Source organism: Homalodisca vitripennis, unplaced genomic scaffold (assembly GCF_021130785.1).
Source record: "Homalodisca vitripennis isolate AUS2020 unplaced genomic scaffold, UT_GWSS_2.1 ScUCBcl_1156;HRSCAF=4433, whole genome shotgun sequence".
Classification (NCBI taxonomy): domain Eukaryota; kingdom Metazoa; phylum Arthropoda; class Insecta; order Hemiptera; family Cicadellidae; genus Homalodisca; species Homalodisca vitripennis.
The window spans coordinates 34,385-55,093 of NW_025777275.1; the positions used below are offsets into that span (position 1 = coordinate 34,385).

Below are 20,709 nucleotides of genomic sequence, written 5' to 3' on the forward strand. Positions count from 1 at the left end.
TTGTAGAGATACTCAAACTAAAATATATTTAGTTGTTATCAAAAATTATAGAATTACAATGTTTTGACGTGATATAACATTTGACAGCTTAAAATTATCTCATAAATGACATTCGTATTTATTATTTAAATCTAATTAAAATATTACTGAAACAAAATTTCATTACGTGTTAGTATGAATTCATTATCACAACCCCACAGTTGTCTAGTTAAATGGTACAACTTGTATTATATTTGGCGAAGCTATTTCTCACCCAGTGTAACAGTAGCAGCGAGTGTTGGCAATCTCGGTGCTTCAGTAATATAGGATACATCCGGTCTGACCTTTACCCTCGGTACATGTTACTCTACAACTACAGCAGTAGTAGCGAGTGTTGGCAATCTCGGTGCTTCAGTAATATAGGATACATCCGGTCTGACCTCTACCCTCGGTACATGTTACTCTACAACTACAGCAGTAGTAGCGAGTGTTGGCTCTCTCCATGCGTAAGTAATCTAGGATACATCCGGTCTGACTTCTACCCTCGGTACATGTTACTCTACAACTACAGCAGTAGTAGCGAGTGTTGGCTCTCTCCATGCGTAAGTAATCTAGGATACATCCGGTCTGACTTCTACCCTCGGTACATGTTACTCTACAACTACAGCAGTAGTAGCGAGTGTTGGCTCTCTCCATGCGTAAGTAATCTAGTTTACATCCGGTCTGACTTCTACCCTCGGTACATGTTACTCTACAACTACAGCAGTAGTAGCGAGTGTTGGCTCTCTCCATGCGTAAGTAATCTAGTTTACATCCGGTCTGACCTCTACCCTCGGTACATGTTACTCTACAACTACAGCAGTAGTAGCGAGTGTTGGCTCTCTCCATGCGTAAGTAATCTAGGATACATCCGGTCTGACTTCTACTCTCGGTACATGTTACTCTACAACTACAGCAGTAGTAGCGAGTGTTGGCTCTCTCCATGCGTAAGTAATCTAGGATACATCCGGTCTGACCTCTACCCTCGGTACATGTTACTCTACAACTACAGCAATAGTAGCAAGTGTTGGCTCTCTCTATGCGTAAGTAATCTAGTTTACATCCGGTCTGACCTCTACCCTCGGTACATGTTACTCTACAACTATAGCAATAGTAGCAAGTGTTGGCTCTCTTCATGCGTAAGTAATCTAGGATACATCCGGTCTGACCTCTACCCTCGGTACATGTTACTCTGCAACTACAGCAGTAGTAGTGAGTGTTGGCTCTCTCCATGCGTAAGTAATCTAGGATAATCTAGGATACAAATGTTGCAAATAAAGTGTAGTTTCTTCGTTTCTGAAAGTTTTTATACGACTTATTTATTAAAAGGAAACATATGTTTATATAGAAAATTTTGAGTACAGCTTGTTGTCAGTGGATTGAATTTTTCTGAAATTGTTAATTAGTTTTAAGTACTGCACAATCAATGTAGTAGGCTGGTATGATTATAGAGTTCAATTTGCTCAAATATTGGCTAATATAAGAAGACTTCCAATTAGAAACCGATTGTTGGGGACAACTAGACAAAATCTTCTCTTATATCCAGGCAAAATCACTGTAATGTTTAACAACTAGGTAGGAGTACTCTACACCACTTGTGGTATAACAGCCTTAGCTGGTGTTCGTGGTTCGTTTCTTTATTACGACATTTAGAGATAAATTTTTACACACAAGGACGAATTTTGCCAAAACCATCGTTGACAGCTAAGTAAAAACATATGAAGTTTCAAGCTGATATCTCAATTCGTTATCGTAATATCATCAGCTTTGGTAACGCAATTAGGCACAGCTTTGCTAAACATTGCAGAGGTACAATAACCCAATACCCATAAAAGAACTCTGCTTGTCTATATAGGTAAATTAATACAATGTGATATGGAAGGTCCCGATGAAGTGTAATGGAAATCTAACTTGACCAATTAAAGAAATAATATTGTTTTCTATGATTTTCTCTCTGCTAAAGCAGTTACTCACAAGACCAATGTAAACGTTTTCGTTAACGCTCAACCAAATTACATACAGTGACATCAAAATTGATGTTCCTCCTATATAAAAAATTACGCTTCATGTAATATTTCAATATTATAGCTCAGTTCCTACTCGAGATAAAGTGCGGATATACAGACATTCACAAATCAATCTTTTTCAGAACCTCAAGTCATAGGTTTCGCTAACGGTCTGCTAATTTATTGATAAAAAATTGTTTTAACCTAAATATTTTTCATTCTTTATTATAGATTTCGTCTAATAACACACTGCATATTTGTGAATTTATTACAGCTTTATATAAAAATTCGAATTTCTCAAGAAAAGTTTTACTTTAATTCTTCTGAAGAGAAAGAGAATGGTATGTATAACAAGTTTAAGGAGTAGCATTACTTTGATTTCCTTCAAAGAAATATCTGAGACTTTCCATCTTGGTTTCGATAAAACTCCTTGAACCATGTACTCAAGTAAAATATACATGTTATATAATGTAATATATCAAGCAGGCTCTAAGATATATTAATAATGTGAATTAAATCTTATTATTATGGAAATAATACAAGCTTTAAATTTAAAGCGTTTTTCAATCTTATTTGTTTCTGTTATTTCTTTCGTTGTTATCTGATTCCAAATGTTTAAAAGTTATTACATTTAATAAACCACTATATTAACGTTTACTTTCTTAGTTTTTTCTAACTTCATTTAACGGACATTTTCAAAAGTTCAATGGATTTGTTAAGTTTGGCCTTAGCAGCTGCATGTGTTCTGGAATGTAGAAAACTTAAAATTTGAATGATATCTATTCAGTATATACTACGAAAATGTTACATTGTAATATGTTACATGTAACATGTAATATTAAAAAACCCCACAGTACTTTCAATATTCCTCTATGGTCGAATTTATATCCTGCACTTTTGAGCACAATATGAATCTTCTTCAGAGTGTAGGCGACTAAAAAAAACGTGTTTAGATAGTTGTTATTGTTCAGCAACTGTATGCATAGCTTTTTAGTTCCTTCGTGAAGTTTAATAAATATTATAAAGCATCTTGGACGTACTCAACTCCCAGATAGACCAATAATTTTCTTATTTCGAATATAATTTATAACATTCACACATCAATTCAAACTCACATTGACAATGAAAAAAAATAAAAATAATCTACGCAGTTCTAGGATTAATATCTCAGTGTTTAATATCTACACAAATAAAGTACATAATATACTGTCTTAGTTTACTTATTAATGTAATATGCTGCGAAACTTTACATTATAATGTTACACTTATTCAAGGAACTAATAAGTCATTGTATATTTTATCCAAAAGCCTACTTGATATAAATATGTTTCATTTCAAACTATATTAAATAAGAAAGGTTTTTTTAAGGTGCACCGAATGGACGAAACACATGAGATTGGATATCACTGAGGTCGTAGTAATAAATACTTGATTTGCAAAATTTTAATTATGGCAATTACAACCAATAATCACAACTTTGTGTAAAAATAAAATTATATTTTGTCACTTTGTTGCCAAAATAGAATGATAATGAACTTAACTGGTGGAGTCCGTGAGTTTCGTTTTCGGTCTTGGCGGAAAATTTCACTATTCGGCCCTGGCGGATTCGGTCCTCACGGACCCACCCCTAGACTAGAAGTCAATCACATGAATACTGATAGTAGTCGAAGTTGCACTCATAATTAAAGAGCATTTTTAAACTCACCTGAAACAAAATCACGACAGTATTAACCATTTATAGAGACAACTTATAATAACCACAACATGGTCTCCTCAGAAGGAGATTACTAAAGCTATTATTTGTATTAACCTTCCACATAACAGCATCAAAGGTAAGTTACTTTACAATTTTACTTTATATTACATTCAAATAATTAGATCGTATTCTAAAAGGGATAATGTAGAATACGAAAATGTAAATTTTTTTTACGGACAAGGCGCGAGAGGTGTTACTAGGCATCAATACGTATCTTCAGTTACACAGTTCTAGAAACAAAAGATTATTACGCGTGCCAATTAAGTTTAAATCCGTTTAAAATTTTAGTTCCCTGAAAATCAGATTAATATTTTAACCAGTAAGGGGTATCATGTTTATGAAAATAATATGTATAATTTAAAATGAAACTAAATAACGGTACAAAAGAATTACCAACAACTGTTTGTGTAATATAATGCCCACATTAAATCTATAGTCAAATTACTTAATACTCATTGTTAGAGATGCTATTGCGGATCTGAGTGATTGAAGTGTGTATTACCCATCATGTAGAAGAGTAGATGAAAGCTTCTCGTATACCGTCTCTGTCTGGAGGCGAACAAAATTAATAATTCTCCAAACTTCAAAGGCATTTGTGGTATGTGTATTGAAAAATCTCCTTACATTTAATAAGCTACTTAGCAGCTATGCTTTCGTGAAATTTTAAACCGGTGCAATTATAGCGATTATATTTTTTACAATGGTTTATTTTTGTAGAACCGAAATAAATCAGACTTTAATTTAACTTTAAACACCCTAATTGTTCAGATCTATATTTAAAACTTGAAAAAGCGCTACTGCTTAACTTCAACAACCCTTATAAGCGAACATAGCATCCTCCATACCCTTATTGTACATAATAAAAACTATGACAAAGATTTGTAAAACAAAACTAAGTAATAAATCTTGACATCATTAACAATTAGGTAGAGAATACAATAATAGAACAAGTAATTGTTTAAAATTCTAATTTTATACTTTCATATACTTTTGCATATTTATTATTAATAAATAAAAAAGCTAAATTACATAAAATGCAGCATGTAAAGGACGATAAACCACGTAGTATTAATAAAAAACCAGTTTTAAAATCAATAATCTTCTTACAAAATACAGCAAATTTGAAAATATTCATATTCCTTCCGTTTATATCATTAAAGGCAGGTGGATATTGTGACAAATATAGCCTATGTACTTAACATCTTGTTTCATTATTGCCTGATTTATCTCATAATATCATCTTAGTAAGTGTAATATTTATTATTAATGTGACAGCAAGTAAATTATAAGCAATGAATTAGAGTGAAATAACACAGTTCGTTATCGAAGTACAGCACATTTTGTCCTCTGCCGGAGGTACAAAGCGGACTCTGTAAGAGGATTGATACTGTCATCTAAGATGTCTTGAAACAGCGAGCACAAAAACTTATTTCTAGAAGTAATTGTAAAAAAGTGCTTATCATCAAAACTTTTGTATTACTTGAAATTATTTCAGAAAATTTAAAATAAATTTGAATAACATTCTCTGCCTAAAATATTAATAGTAAATATCAGTATTTCCCATGATCATAAACTGTACAAAATATATTATTCTTATTTTTTCTTCTGTAAACATTGCAGTAGAGTGAAATTGGAACTTAGGTAACCTCAGTATTTTCATAATTTATTAGTACAAACTTGTAACTATACCATAGTATTACACGCCACTAATAGCGTAACAGATTTCGATAAGCAGAATATCAAGGGTACAGTTAATAAGATGATATTGGGAGATAAAACAGACAATAAAGAAACAATATGTTAAGTATATAGGCCATATTTGTCACAATATCCACCTTCCTTTAATGATATAAACGGAAGGAATATGAATATTTTCAAATTTACTGTATTTTGTAAGAAGATTGTTGATTTTAAAACTGGTTTTTTATTAATATTACGTGGTTTATCGTCCTTTACATGCTGAATGTTATGTAGTTTAGCTTTTTTATTTATTATTATTAGATTTGCACAAGTATATGAAAGTATAAAATTTTAGAATTTCACACAATTATTTGTTCTATTGTTTTATTCTGTACCTACTTCCTTTTATTTAGTTCTCTTACTTAGTTTTTTGTTTAGAATTCTTTGTCCTAGTTTTTATTATATACAATAATGATATGGAGGATGCCATGTTGGCTTATAAGGGTTGTTGGAGTTAAGCAGTACCGGTAGCGTTTTTTATATTTCTAAATATAGATATGAACAAATGAGGCTTTTTAAATTTTAATTAAAGTTTCATTTATTTAGGTTGTAGAAAAATAAACCATTGTAAAAAATAAAATCGCTATAATTCCGCCAGTTTTAAATTTTCACGAAAGCATATCTGCTAAGTAGCACAGGAAAGTTAGGGAGATTTTTCAGTACACATACCTCAAGTGTCTTTGAAGTTTGGCGAATTATTAGTTTTGCTCGCGTCCAGACAGAGACGGTATACGAGTATCTTCCATCTTCTCTTTAGTGTCTGTGTATTTTCTTTATTGTCTGTTTTATCTCCCAATATCATCTTAGTAAGTGTAATATTTATTATTAATGTATATTACTAAAATTAAGCTTTTTGATCATTTTCAAGTAAATATATTAATTCTTTTTCGAAGTATAATAAGGACGGAAACATATTTCGCTGAAACTTTTCCAGCTCCTAGAATTATAAGCTTCACTATCGTTTACCCAATAAGCTTATACAGCCTAAATCACCTGGCTTTCCTTCACATTTCTGTATTAAAGAAGTCCCTTAATCAGTGCTCATCGTTAGATCAATACTCCATGTCTGAAACTCCTTTCAAACCAATTGATGCGTACGTATGGAGAAATTATATTGGAGCCCTCAAGTAGGAGAATGGAACATATACTTAGTTTAATAGCGTTTGATTTATTATTTCTCAAGATTTTTAAATATTTTATCAACACATTTCCGTTGAGGGTTGGAAGATAGCTCGGTATATAGCCAGTATCCTAGTGAGCAAGGCATCTTTCCAGTCATTTGTAACACAATTCAAACATACAGTACAAGGCATTATTACAATTGAAAAAGTACATTTCATTCCATAGACTTGATATAGTAAATGACAACAGTGTGATTATAAATAACAAGAGTAACATCTAATAACTCGATCATATAGTTCACTATAAATTACCATTATTTTGCACCGTCTTATACATTTCGTAGTTACTTTTTAAGTAAATATTAAAAATATTTTAAAGGTATTAAGCTCTAAAGCTGTAGCAGTTCTAGAATGATTTTTACACTCAAGGAATAATGATTGAAATTCGTTAATGTACCATCACTTTTGGTCAGGACGAGAAATTCTTTTTCTACATGAGAGTATAATGAGCCGGGTCAAATTCTCGTGCCCCTTTCGGTTTTCCCGACTCTTTTGTTATAGTGCTTTATTTTGTTGTTGGTGTTTGCTCTCGTTGACTCTTCGAGGCTTTGGTGTCGTCTGCGACTGGATCGAGAGAGTAGCGACTGTGACTTCTGTTCAGACCGTTTACTAGTGAAGTTTATTTTGTTTTACCCTTTTATTTAGTTTTGGGTTTTGTTCTGCCCCAAATGTCTGGCCTAAACACGGCTGTGTCAACTGACGAGTGAGTAACTGTTCTCTATTTATATTTTACTTATATTTGTTCGTTTAGCAGGTTAACCTCAATAAGCGTGTGGTTCTGAATTTAAGTTATAGGTTCTGGGGATTCTAGTTTGTATTTATTAGTTATGTGTTATTTAGTACTTGTCTCCTTTTCTCCCAGCCTTAGGAGGCCGCTAAATTGTTTTTTTACTGACCCTTGAAACTGGCAACTTTAACTTTTCCCATTGTTTTTGTTTCTTAGGCTAACGTTTATTTGGGGGAATTTAAATTGGGATTTATGTTTTCCGGATTTAACTTTTATTCTGTCAACTCTAGGCAAACTGTTTTCACCCTGTTTCTAAGTTTAAGTTTTTAGCCTAGATAGGCCTAGAGTTTAATATAAGCCTAGATCAAAGGGTTTCTTAGGCTATCTTTTGTTTCCCTAAATTTTCAGGGGGGATTTACCTTATTATAGCTGCAGGGAGCTTTTCCCCTGCTTTTCAGAAAGTTTCAGCTAATTCGGTTCAGGAATTAACTCTACATAGTGTATTTTATAAGTTTTTCCATAATTTTAGTTTCCTTGGTAGTTGTCTTGTATTATGGTTATTATTTTTTTTTATGTACCACCAAATGTTTATATTAAGCTCTCTCTGCTTGACCCAGATGTCCCTGCTACTTTTACTAAAGGTTCCAACTCCTTTTGTGCTTGCCTTTACTTACTGTTAGTCTTTAAAGTTGAAATTCTGACCTTATCTTAATTTTTTTTTACTTGGTCATATGAGTTTCTTTTGTTTTTTTAAACCAAAGGTTTTCTAGGCTTACCTTTTGTTTTGTACTGTACTATTACTTATGTCACAGCAGTTAATTATAACTTTAACTTGTAATTTCCTGTATATTTATTGATTATAATAGTTTTATCTTCCAAATTTTTTTTTACTATTTTCTTTTTTTTCACTCTTAATTCTTAACTTTTATTCTTTTGAATTGTTTTCATGTACTCAGGGCTTCTGAAACTTGTTTATACACTTTTACTTTGTTGAAATGTTTACCTAGCAAGACAGGCTATAGAAGCACTCTGTGCTTGCAGGGTTCACGAGCTCCAGCTCCAATGTCCGCCTCTCCCATGATTCTTGGGCCGGGTCCTTACACCGGTGCCATGGCGGGCTACTAAGGTTTTCCTACCTGAGGACATTATTTCTCTGTGATACCCTGCTGTGATATTGTCTCAGTGTGCCTGTTATTTAAGTATTGTTATCCAGTTTGTTATCTAGATTTAAGTAGTTAAGTTTAGGTTAATTCTATCCTTTCAGGAACCCGCCCTGTGCCACAGGACTCCGGGTGATTTTGGCTTTTCCTGTTTGAAATTTGGCGCTCTAAATTCTATCTAACTTAAATTTATAAAGATTTTAAATTTTATCCATAAGTCTGGGTTGACCACTTATATTTTTGTTCTCCAGGTGCACCTGAGTAGGCAACCTTTCTGGGTAGTTTTGTCTGCGTTTTTTTTCCCCTTGTTTTTTTTTCTTCTCAAATATATATATATTTTCACTATGGCTGGCCATCCACGTTCTTTCTTTGCCTTTCCTTGCTCTCTCTCCGTGAGTCGGGCCCCGCTCCGCTCCAATGGGAGCACGTTCTTTGTTAAGCTAGCTTGGTACGGGCGAGCGGAAGCGGGGTGTGGCTCAGATGGTAGCAGAGCGTGGTTATGGCTTGCCAAGCGGTTTCCCGGGCTGGGAGCATGTAATGTTGAGTTTTGTGTGTTAGTTATTCCGTGTTTTATAGTATTGTATTTGTGCGGGGTTTTACTGGGTTTTTTTTTTGCCTCAGGGAAGTAGGAGCTGGGTACTCTTATTGAGCCTCGTCAGTTGGTTGCCTTTTGAGTTGAGACTACTTAAGTTTAGTAAGTTAGATTTTGTTTGTCTTGAAGTTGATATGGCCGTTTCTTTGGTGCCTGAGTATCTCCGGAAGCCGGAGCTGGTTTTTGAGGTCGTGTCTAGGGGGCAGCAGCCTCGGGAGGACGTAAAGGGGTTGAGAGCTCAGCTGAGGGCCTGTTTGAACTTAGAGAGGACATGGCAGGAATCATTTTGTTTGGAAGATAAATTAGCTAGCTGCAAGACTAGGATGGAAGAATTAGAGGATGACATTGATAGTGGGTCACTGCCTTTAACTGGGTCGGCCAAGGCTCGTTTGGGCTCCCAGATTATTCACTGGTGCGCCAGGGTGCAACTGCTTAATAAGGCTCCTGGACTCACCGCTGATATTGGTGCATGGGCCATTACTACTTCTGAAAAACTACAGTCAGCCCTGGAGAGGCTAGGTGAGGTTAGGTCCGTCAGAGAGAGAGGGTCCTCCTTTTCAGGAGCCTCCTACTCTGTCAATTTCGGATTCTCGTATTGAAATGAAATGAAATGAAATATGCCTTTATTCAAGAGGCGGAGTTAGGGCTATTTAGCCCTCTCTACCACTCAACCTCACATAATATACAGATATATATATACATATTTACATTTAATGACCTTAAAACTATAACAAATTCCATTTTAAATTTAAATTTAACCAAAATATATACTACTATGTAATAATTAAAAATCAAAATTTATCAGCTGAATATGTAGAAAATTTTCAAACAAAGATAAATTAAAACTTAAATTAACAATTTACTTTTTAAATAATTTCTTGTTATTGCTACATTCATTCTCTCAAACACACAGCCTGACCACAAGCACGCCACGAGCACCGCCATCCGCCACCCCTACAGACCGCCCAGCAACAAGTCCCTGACCCCCGCCCCAAAACGAGCCCGACCTTCTATAATACGGATATCATCAGGAAGAGAGTTCCAGAGGCGGACATGCCTGAACAGTGAACGACCTACTGAAGAAGTTCGATCGATGAACAGGAATTGAGAGTAACGTGGATCCCCTTCTCGTAGGTCGCTCACTTATATCGGAAATAAATTTGAAATTTTCGGACAGGTAAACAGGTGACTTGTTTCTGATAACTGAATGTAGAGTTGAAAGAATGTGAAGTTGGCGAAGTTGTTGAAGTTTCAGAAGTGATAGCTGTTTGAAAAATGGAGTCACATGCTCATAACGTCTGAGATTGAAAATAAATCTGATACAATAGTTTTGAGCACGTTGAAGCCTGTCCGAAAGCTCAACAGTCATGTCACTGATCACAGCGTCACAGTAGTTGAAGTGTGGCAGTATGAGAGTTTTAACCAGCATAACCTTGACACTGAATGGTAGATATAAAGCAAAACGCTTTAAACTGTGAATGCCAGCAAATACTCTATTACACGTTATCGTAACCTGGTCATTCCACTTAAGACTTGAGCTCATAGTAAGACCAAGATTTTTTAATTTGTTTTGAAAATTTAGTTCGTGGTTATTGAGTTCAAGTTTTGGTGGTGCAACGTTGAAGTCCAAACGGTCGATCAATCTTGGGTTTCCCAATACCATTGCCTGCGTTTTGTCTTCATTTAATTTCAGCCCATGTTTATTTGCCCAACAAGCAATTGATTCAATGTCTTGATTGAGTAGAACCATAAATGTGCTCAATTCATCAGGCGAACAGTGTACGTAAATTTGTAAATCATCGGCATAAAGATGAAACTTAGAGTGCCTTATAATAGATGTGACGTCATTAATATAAATTGAGAACAATAGGGGTCCAAGAACAGAGCCCTGTGGAACACCCCGTGTTACGGCTTTCCATTCAGATATTTTTTCCCTTTCTTTGACACATTGCTGTCGCCCAGTAAGATACGATTTAACCCAGTTAACACACTCATCGGAGAAACCATACTTCTTCAATTTGATGAGGAGAAGGGGGTAATAAAACACAGTCGAAGGCTTTGGAAAAAGTCAAAAAAGCAGTAAAATGGTGATTAGTCTCTTGTCCATTGCCAATCTGATATCATCGGTGATTTTAATTAGGGTTGTGGTGGTGCTGTGATTAGGCCTGAATCCAGACTGGTATTTAGATAAGATGTTATAGGTATTCAGATAAGATGAAATTTGTTGATGTACCACTCTTTCAAGGCATTTGGAGATACAAGGGAGAATACTGATTGGACGTAGGTCAGAAGGGGATTGCGGATTAGACACTTTTCTCAACGGACGAACTAGAGCATGCTTCCAGGTTAAGGGAAAGACAGAGGAATTTAAAGAATAATTGAAAATGACTACTAAAACAGGAAGGGTGATTGGCAATGTATCTTTCAGAAAGCGCAAAGGTATGTTGTCAGCCCCAACTGCGTTGCTGATCATCCTCGCGAAAGCAGCAAGCACATCAGCCTCACTCACAGGTGTGAAAGAAAACTGGCGGCCAGCAGCCTCTCGAGGAGCAGCCTCCAGCTCAGCAAAATAATCGCTAGCTGCAGATATATTAACAGGGATATTAATAAAGTAATCATTTATAATATTGAGGTCAAACGGAACAGGTGGACTGATATTGGATTTACCCACACCAAGGTCTTTAATTTTACTCCACAATGATTTAGTGGACTGAGGCTCTGAAAGTGTTGTGTGGTAAAATCTAACTTTGGCGTTACGGATTTGCTGCTGCGTGTGATTCCTAAGACGTTTATATGCCTCCCAATCTTGAGTGGATTTAGAACGTTTAGCTTTTCTGAAGGCGGAATCCCTTTGCTTTTGCAAATTTCTTATGAAATCATTCATCCATGGAGAGGGGGCTTTGGTTACTCTTTTAGTTATGATTGGGGCATGTTTATCAAATAAATTAGTAAGTAAAGCATTAAATTTGATAACCATTTTGTCTACATTATTGGCAGTGGTTACTTCATGCCAGGGTAAAGCAGCAGCATCTGTGAGAAGTGAAGCATGATCTATGTCCCTGTATCTGCGATATTTGATAATATTGGGCTTATTTTTGGGGGTATGGAGTTTATAGGCACAAAAAATGAGATCATGCTTTGAAAGTCCAGGGGCAGGAAATTGTCCGTGGTGTGCAACGTGGGTCGGGTCAGAAACAGCCATGATGTCAAGCCACGTGTCGGTTGTAGCAGTGTGATGAGTGGCCTGAAGTGGTAGCTGAGCTTGGAGGAGCTGAAGATCCTCGGGGTGTTGCTCCAGGGTGCCGAGATTCGGAATTGGTATCCTCTGCCATTTCTGCTGCAATTGGAGGTTCAAAGTCTTCGGTACATCCTGTGTTCATGGATCATGTAGGTTGTGGGACGGTTGTTGATGGCCATGATGTCTCAGGTCTATTTAGTTCAGCCTTTGCCAAGTTGTCCCACCCACTCTCACCTATACTTCAGAGCATGCCCAAGGCCGATGGATTGGAGTTAAATCACCTCCTTGCTTTTCTTCAGGAAGCTTTCAAAATTCAGGAGTTTCCTGGAATGACCGATTTGGTACTTATGGAAATTTTAGCCCCCTTTTGCTTGAGACCACTAAGTGACCGCCTACTTGACTGTCTCAAGCGATGAGCATCTTTTGATGAGTTTCATGCTCAAGTTATTGAATATTTTATACCTGGTCGTGTCATGGAGCGTTTGCGAGTTGAACGTATTTATCGACCACAGGCACCCGGAGAGACGCTTAGTCAATTTGTCGGCGAGATACGAGGGGTGGCCCAAATACTACGTCTTGACTTAAGCGAAAGGCAACTGGTGGACATTATTCTGGAGGGAATCAACCTGGAGGACCGTTGTCGTTTGGTTTTCTGCACAAGACCCACGTCCTGGGCGGATCTAGACCGTCTCTGCATTGCATCCAGAGGAGTCCAGGATGCGGATTTCCTAAGGGAGAGATTGATGGGACATCTGCCCAGTGAACCTCCTGGAAAGGTTCGGGTTTCAGCAGGGTCGGGGCAGGGGGTGCAACTCCCGCGTGGGCAACCCCCAACTTGTTTTGGTTGTAACCAGAGGGGTCACTTGAGGCGGGATTGTCCTCGGGCACGTGGGAGTTTTGGTTCCTCCTGACTAGTTGATCTTCCGGGACCTGGAACTGGACGCCTTGTTAACTCCGTCACTTCGGCAAGAAAACCTAATATTGTTAGTAATAATATAGTTGCCGGACTAAATATGCCTGGTAGCGTGATGTCTGCTAGCGTGAAGAACAGGGGTAATAAAGCCAAATCTTGTAAGGTATCCACCAATAAGGAGACCATTGCTTCCTTGGCTGCATTGGGTGTGAGAGCGGGTTGCTCGGTTTGCCCACGTGTAGATGTCCTTGTCGGAGATGTGAACCGGAAGGCCCTTGTGGATTCTGGTTCAGCACGCAGCCTGATATCTTTGCGTTTTTTCCAGGAGTTGTCAGCCTCTGGTCTCATCCGACAGGTTGAACCTAGTTCTTTAATTTGCTGGACGGCGTCTCGCTCTCCTTTGCCCATCACTCATGAAGTCCAGTTTAAAATCAAAATCCACCATTTTTCTTGGGTGTGGCGGTTTTTGGTGGCAGGGGAGTTGTGTTTTCCTTTTATCTTGGGGGCTGATTTTATTCGGAGGACTGGCATGATTTTGGACTTGGGCAATGGCCGGTGTTTCTTTCGCTTTTCTCGGCGGGTGTCAATACCTTTTTCGGATGAATATTCTCATGGGGCTGCCGCAGTCGAAGTGGAGGGAGATAGGGTTTCCATTCCTGATCCGTTGGGGCATCTGATCGTGGAGCAGGCTGAGGCTATAAGGGACATTTGTTGCCGCTTCCCAGATGTACTTACACCAAAACTGGGCGTTACGAAGCTTCTTGAGTACGAGATTCGCCTCACTGATACCCGCCCGGTTCGTTCTCACCCCTACAAACTTGCTCCACCTAAAATGGAAACGCTGAGGAGCATCATTAATGAACTTCTAGAGAATGGAGTTATCGAACCTTCTTGCTCAGGTTATGCCAGTCCCGCTTTCCTGGTCCCTAAGCCAAATGGTAAGTCCAGAATGGTCCTGGACTATAGAAAGCTTAATTCCCAGATTGAGATTGACTCGGTACCTCTCCCCGATCTACATTCGGCATTTGATTGGTGCGGTAAGGCCAAATTTTTCTCCATATTTGACCTTAACCAGGCTTACCACCAGATACCTTTGAAGCCTGAATCTCGTCCTCTCACTGCGTTCTGTGTTCCCTGGAATTTATATCAGTTTACCCGTGTTCCAATGGGCTTAGCTGTGGGAGCTCAAACTCTTACCCGACTATTAGACTCTATTTTCCATGACGTCAAGTTTAAATTTGTATTTAACTATTTGGATGATCTTCTTGTATACAGTGAGAGCTTTGAAGAACATTTGACCCATCTGGAGGAAAGTTTTATTTAGGTTGCGTGGTGCTGGCCTTACCGTCAACCCGGAAAAGGTGAGTTTCGCCCAAAGTGAGATTTCTTTTCTGGGTCACCTTATTTCCACCCGGGGCGTCTGCATAGATCCAGCTCGGACCCAGGCGATCAGGGATTTTCCTCCTCCCAAAGATGCAAAGGGAGTTGCACGTTTCGTGGGAATGATAAATTTTTACAGGCGTTTCATACCCAATATTGCAGAGTTGGCCGCTCCTCTTAATCTGCTTCGCAAGAAGGGTGCTAAGTTTGAATGGGGTGAAACACAGCAGGACGTCCTTTCAATTGTTGAAAGAAGCTGTTATGCAGCCTCCTGTGTTGGCTATGCCGGATTTTGGTCGAAAAATTCGTGTTACAAACTGATGCGTCCTCCTTGGCTATTGCGGCGGTGTTGTCTCAGGAGGTGGATGGCGTCAGGCAGCCAATTGCTTATGCTTCACGCACATTGACACCCTGTGAAAAAAAGAGTTCGTCTGTTTATGAGCTGGAGTGTTTGGCTGTTGTGTTCGGGATAAATAAATTTCGAAGGTTTTTAGAACATAAAGAGTTTCTCCTTGAAACCGACAACCAGGCACTATCTTGGCTCCTCGCTCATCCTCGTCAGCTTGGGAAAATTGGTCGTTGGGTCGTTCAAATATCTTCCCTTAAATTTACTGTGCAACATGTGCGTGGCACGCAAAATATCATTGCCGATACGCTTTCTAGGATGTACCATACTCCCGGCGACCAACTTCAGGATTTGGAGCCGGTATGTGGGGCTGTGCTGCTTGACTGTCCTCTGGCCTTTTCGGATATCCTCCCTCATCAACTAAATGATCCCGAGCTGGCCAATATTATCTGTGAGCTTCAAGGAGGAGGTGCCCACCCCCCGTACTTTCTGTCCCAAGGTACCCTTTGCTGTCGAGCTAGGCAGCGGGGAAAGCCCAAATTAGTGCTGCCAAGTCTTCTTGTACCGATGGTTTTTCATTATTTCCATACTTCTCCCGTGGGCGGTCATTTAGGTATACATAAAACCATCGCGAAGATTAGGGACCTCTTCATTTGGAAGGGTATGGATCGGGACATTGCGGCTCGAGTACGGTCATGTCAACTGTGCTCGTTAAGCAAGCCCGCCCAGAACACTAAGCTGGGTCTGTTGTCATCTGAAGTGGCGGAGAGACCTCTGGAGAAGCTTTTCATCGACTACGTTGGGGCTTTCCCTCGTAGCAAGTCAGGTAATAAGTTTCCTGCTTGTCTGTGTAGATGCTTTCTCCAAGTTCGTCTGGTTGTTTCGGTTACGAAGCGCCACAGCTCAGCTCACGACTAAGGTGCTCCGTACAAATCTTTTCCAACATTTCGGAATTCCCGCCACTATAGTATCCGATAATGGAACTCAGTTTTTGTCCAATGAATTCAAGAGAATGTGCTTTGGGCACGGTATCCGTCATGTGACGACTTCGCCTTACTACCCACAGCCCTCCCACGCAGAGCGTTTTAACCGTAATCTGCGATCAGCCCTCATCGCTTTCCATGCTAAAAATCACGAGACATGGGACCAAGAACTCCCTTGGATTCAATTTGCTTTTAACACAGCTGTTCATGAAAGTCACAAGGCGGTGCCCTTCGAGTTGTTGTTTGGGTTTCCACCCAACAACCCTTTGGCTAATATTTGGAGGATTGGGGACCTTCTGCCACCGCCTGGTACTCCTGATGTTGCTAGCACTTGGGCAGCTGCCCGGCGAAATCTTTTCAGGGCTAGGGAATTGCTGAGGAGGAAGTATAACAAGGGGCGTGTGGCTAACCCTTTCCGAGAGGGGGAACTTGTATATTGTAGAGCTCATCCGACCAGTTCGGCCGTGGACAAAAGGGCTGCAAAGTTGTCTTATCGGTGGACAGGACCCCACCGTATCTTTAGGTTTCTGACTCCGGTGACGGCTCTGTTGGGAGATCCCCAAACCGGCAAGGTTTATCGAAAGGCACATATTTCTCATCTAAAGCCTTGCCGGGGAATTCCTTAACTGGGGAGAGCTTCTTGAGTTTCCTTGTTGGAGAGGGGAGTCTCCCTTTTGGGGGGGGGGGTGTCTGAGCCGGGTCAAATTCTCGTGCCCCTTTCGGTTTTCCCGACTCTTTTGTTATAGTGCTTTATTTTGTTGTTGGTGTTTGCTCTCGTTGACTCTTCGAGGCTTTGGTGTCGTCTGCGACTGGATCGAGAGAGTAGCGACTGTGACTTCTGTTCAGACCGTTTACTAGTGAAGTTTATTTTGTTTTACATTATAAAACCCTTTTAATTTAGTTTTGGGTTTTGTTCTGCCCCAAATGTCTGGCTAAACACGGCTGTGTCAACTGACGAGTGAGTAACTGTTCTCTATTTATATTTTACTTATATTTGTTCGTTTAGCAGGTTAACCTCAATAAGCGTGTGGTTCTGAATTTAAGTTATAGGTTCTGGGGATTCTAGTTTGTATTTATTAGTTATGTGTTATTTAGTACTTGTCTCCTTTTCTCCCAGCCTTAGGAGGCCGCTAAATTGTTTTTTTACTGACCCTTGAAACTGGCAACTTTAACTTTTCCCATTGTTTTTGTTTCTTAGGCTAACGTTTATTTGGGGGAATTTAAATTGGGATTTATGTTTTCCGGATTTAACTTTTATTCTGTCAACTCTAGGCAAACTGTTTTCACCCTGTTTCTAAGTTTAAGTTTTTAGCCTAGATAGGCCTAGAGTTTAATATAAGCCTAGATCAAAGGGTTTCTTAGGCTATCTTTTGTTTCCCTAAATTTTCAGGGGGGATTTACCTTATTATAGCTGCAGGGAGCTTTTCCCCTGCTTTTCAGAAAGTTTCAGCTAATTCGGTTCAGGAATTAACTCTACATAGTGTATTTTATAAGTTTTTCCATAATTTTAGTTTCCTTGGTAGTTGTCTTGTATTATGGTTATTATTTTTTTTTTATGTACCACCAAATGTTTATATTAAGCTCTCTCTGCTTGACCCAGATGTCCCTGCTACTTTTACTAAAGGTTCCAACTCCTTTTGTGCTTGCCTTTACTTACTGTTAGTCTTTAAAGTTGAAATTCTGACCTTATCTTAATTTTTTTTTACTTGGTCATATGAGTTTCTTTTGTTTTTTTAAACCAAAGGTTTTCTAGGCTTACCTTTTGTTTTGTACTGTACTATTACTTATGTCACAGCAGTTAATTATAACTTTAACTTGTAATTTCCTGTATATTTATTGATTATAATAGTTTTATCTTCCAAATTTTTTTTACTATTTTCTTTTTTTTTCACTCTTAATTCTTAACTTTTATTCTTTTGAATTGTTTTCATGTACTCAGGGCTTCTGAAACTTGTTTATACACTTTTACTTTGTTGAAATGTTTACCTAGCAAGACAGGCTATAGAAGCACTCTGTGCTTGCAGGGTTCACGAGCTCCAGCTCCAATGTCCGCCTCTCCCATGATTCTTGGGCCGGGTCCTTACACCGGTGCCATGGCGGGCTACTAAGGTTTTCCTACCTGAGGACATTATTTCTCTGTGATACCCTGCTGTGATATTGTCTCAGTGTGCCTGTTATTTAAGTATTGTTATCCAGTTTGTTATCTAGATTTAAGTAGTTAAGTTTAGGTTAATTCTATCCTTTCAGGAACCCGCCCTGTGCCACAGGACTCCGGGTGATTTTGGCTTTTCCTGTTTGAAATTTGGCGCTCTAAATTCTATCTAACTTAAATTTATAAAGATTTTAAATTTTATCCATAAGTCTGGGTTGACCACTTATATTTTTGTTCTCCAGGTGCACCTGAGTAGGCAACCTTTCTGGGTAGTTTTGTCTGCGTTTTTCCCCTTGTTTTTTTTTCTTCTCAAATATATATATATATATATATATATATATATATATATATATATATATATATATTTTCACTATGGCTGGCCATCCACGTTCTTTCTTTGCCTTTCCTTGCTCTCTCTCCGTGAGTCGGGCCCCGCTCCGCTCCAATGGGAGCACGTTCTTTGTTAAGCTAGCTTGGTACGGGCGAGCGGAAGCGGGGTGTGGCTCAATAAATACGGTAATTGAGCTTTCTTAATTTGTATTTACAATAGCAATTAAAAAATGTATGAAGATACATTAATAATATTTAATTATTTTAGAATACAAGCGGGCCATGTTGTAATGTGGTTAATAATTGTCTACAATACTAATAGTCTTCATATCGTCTCTGATACCTGATTTTACACCGTACCAGCTTACCACCACAGGGATCAGGGTTCGAATCCCGGTTAGGGCATGGGATTTTCGTTAACAATAATTAAAATTTCATATTGACCACACAGACATATATTTATCCTTATATTGACTGATTACATGGTTGATTATTGCACATATCACGATAAAACTAAAGAGATAGTGCCAAGATAGACGGACTGACCACAAAATCAGTAGAGCTCTTTAAGCTGTCCCCGATGTTCTGTGTGTTGTTATTTTTATATACGTAGGTTTGCGTTATTTTTTGTAAGCTTTGCCCATATACGAGCTCTTCTGGTTCAAATGAATTATATTTGTAATGTCGATGTAGAGTTTGTCTTGTTGCCACGATCAAAACATTTGTCAAACTTTTATGTTTATAGCCATTGCACACGTACATGTACTTTATTATAAAGTTGTCCAAACCTCAAACTTTAAGTTTCACCACAAATTTATTTTAAAGTCAAATATGCATAATAACTTAGCGCCTTTCAATAGTGTTTGGTTATTTAACATAGTAAGTGTCTCGTAATTGTAGTTCATAATTTGTAGGTGCTTTTCAAACTTTTATCTTTTGCAGTGTGGCCTGGTGGCGAGTTACATCAATGAGCATAGCATATAAACCTTCTCCGTGAAAAAACGTATACTTAAAAATTTTTATAATGGTCGGTCAAATAGTTTTACGAATTTAAAATGGTCATACACACCAACATCCATTTATATATATATATATATATATATATATATATATATATATATATATATATATATATATATATATATATATATACCTATATATACCTATATAGGATATGGAAATACCTTATTTTGTTAATTAATATATTGGTTTGTTTGAAAGATCGAGAGTACAGTTTTAAACTGTAATGAGAAACATACAATATCGTTTATACACTGAAAATGTTAAAACACAGATATTACAGAATATGGGAATCAACAGTGATGAATGTTATCAACATACATTACAATAATAACTGGTCGAATAAACAAGCATTAGCTCCATCACACTAATTACCATTGTTAGTTCCATTTGTCAATATTACTTCCATAAAACAAAAACCAAACAAACCATACTATCTAATAATAAACTAGTACAATAACTGTGAACTGAAATTTCAAATAAACTTTATTGCATAAGACATATTAAATACCTTGTGTCAGAATAATACCCCCTCGATTAATTAATAATAAGTTATTGTATTTCAACTTTTTTTTTCTTCAAGGGTAGGGAGAAATCTCTACCTGTACCTGGAGGATACCGCCTATCCTTGACGGTTCCCCCAGGCATGTGAGGTTCTCACCCACTAAAACCCCTACCCTATGATCTTAATCCTACTATAGAACCACTAGTCGGTATTAATTCAGCTCTTGCAGGGTCTTTTAGCTTTCATTTAAATCATTGCTTCAATTTTAGGTCGGTTTATTTAATTGGCCTGTCTCTGGCTCTACGTGTCATGATTTTCTTAATCATTCGAGATTCGTCCTCCCATACCCCCTCACTATTACCCCAAAAATTATTGGATATTTAAATAAAATTTTTATTTATACAACTATATCTAAATTAACGGAGGTTTTTGGAAATTACAAAAACTTTTTTAGCAATGTATCACGCACTGACCTCTTTTAAAGAACAAAATCTCGAATAGTCATAGTACTTTCAGATCCCAGAATGTGACTGCTTGGAATAATATTTTTTTTTAAAATATATAACAATTTTGTGCAATCATATCAATATAACAATAAAAACTAAAGATCATATACAAACAAGGGAACTTCCTGAGGGGGGTTTAAAATTATTGGATGTAGC

General features: G+C 37.8%; 1 protein-coding gene across 1 annotated transcript; it reads left to right on the forward strand.

Annotated features, from left to right (window-relative positions):
• Window positions 1-15,375: 15,375 nt before the first annotated feature.
• On the forward strand, window positions 15,376-16,666 carry LOC124371256. The gene is made up of 2 exons (XM_046829591.1): window positions 15,376-15,556; window positions 15,912-16,666. Exons 1-2 carry the CDS (start codon window positions 15,376-15,378, stop codon window positions 16,664-16,666), a joined length of 936 nt encoding a protein of 311 aa, XP_046685547.1.
• The last annotated feature ends 4,043 nt before the right edge of the window (window positions 16,667-20,709 follow it).

Bases quoted from the DNA above. Each gene is read 5' to 3' on its own strand.
- LOC124371256 (XM_046829591.1), top strand. From the start codon at position 15,376: ATGTACCATACTCCCGGCGACCAACTTCAGGATTTGGAGCCGGTATGT. The intron at 15,557-15,911 runs GTACCCTTTGCT...TTGTCTGTGTAG, and splicing joins CCCGTACTTTCTGTCCCAAG to ATGCTTTCTCCAAGTTCGTC.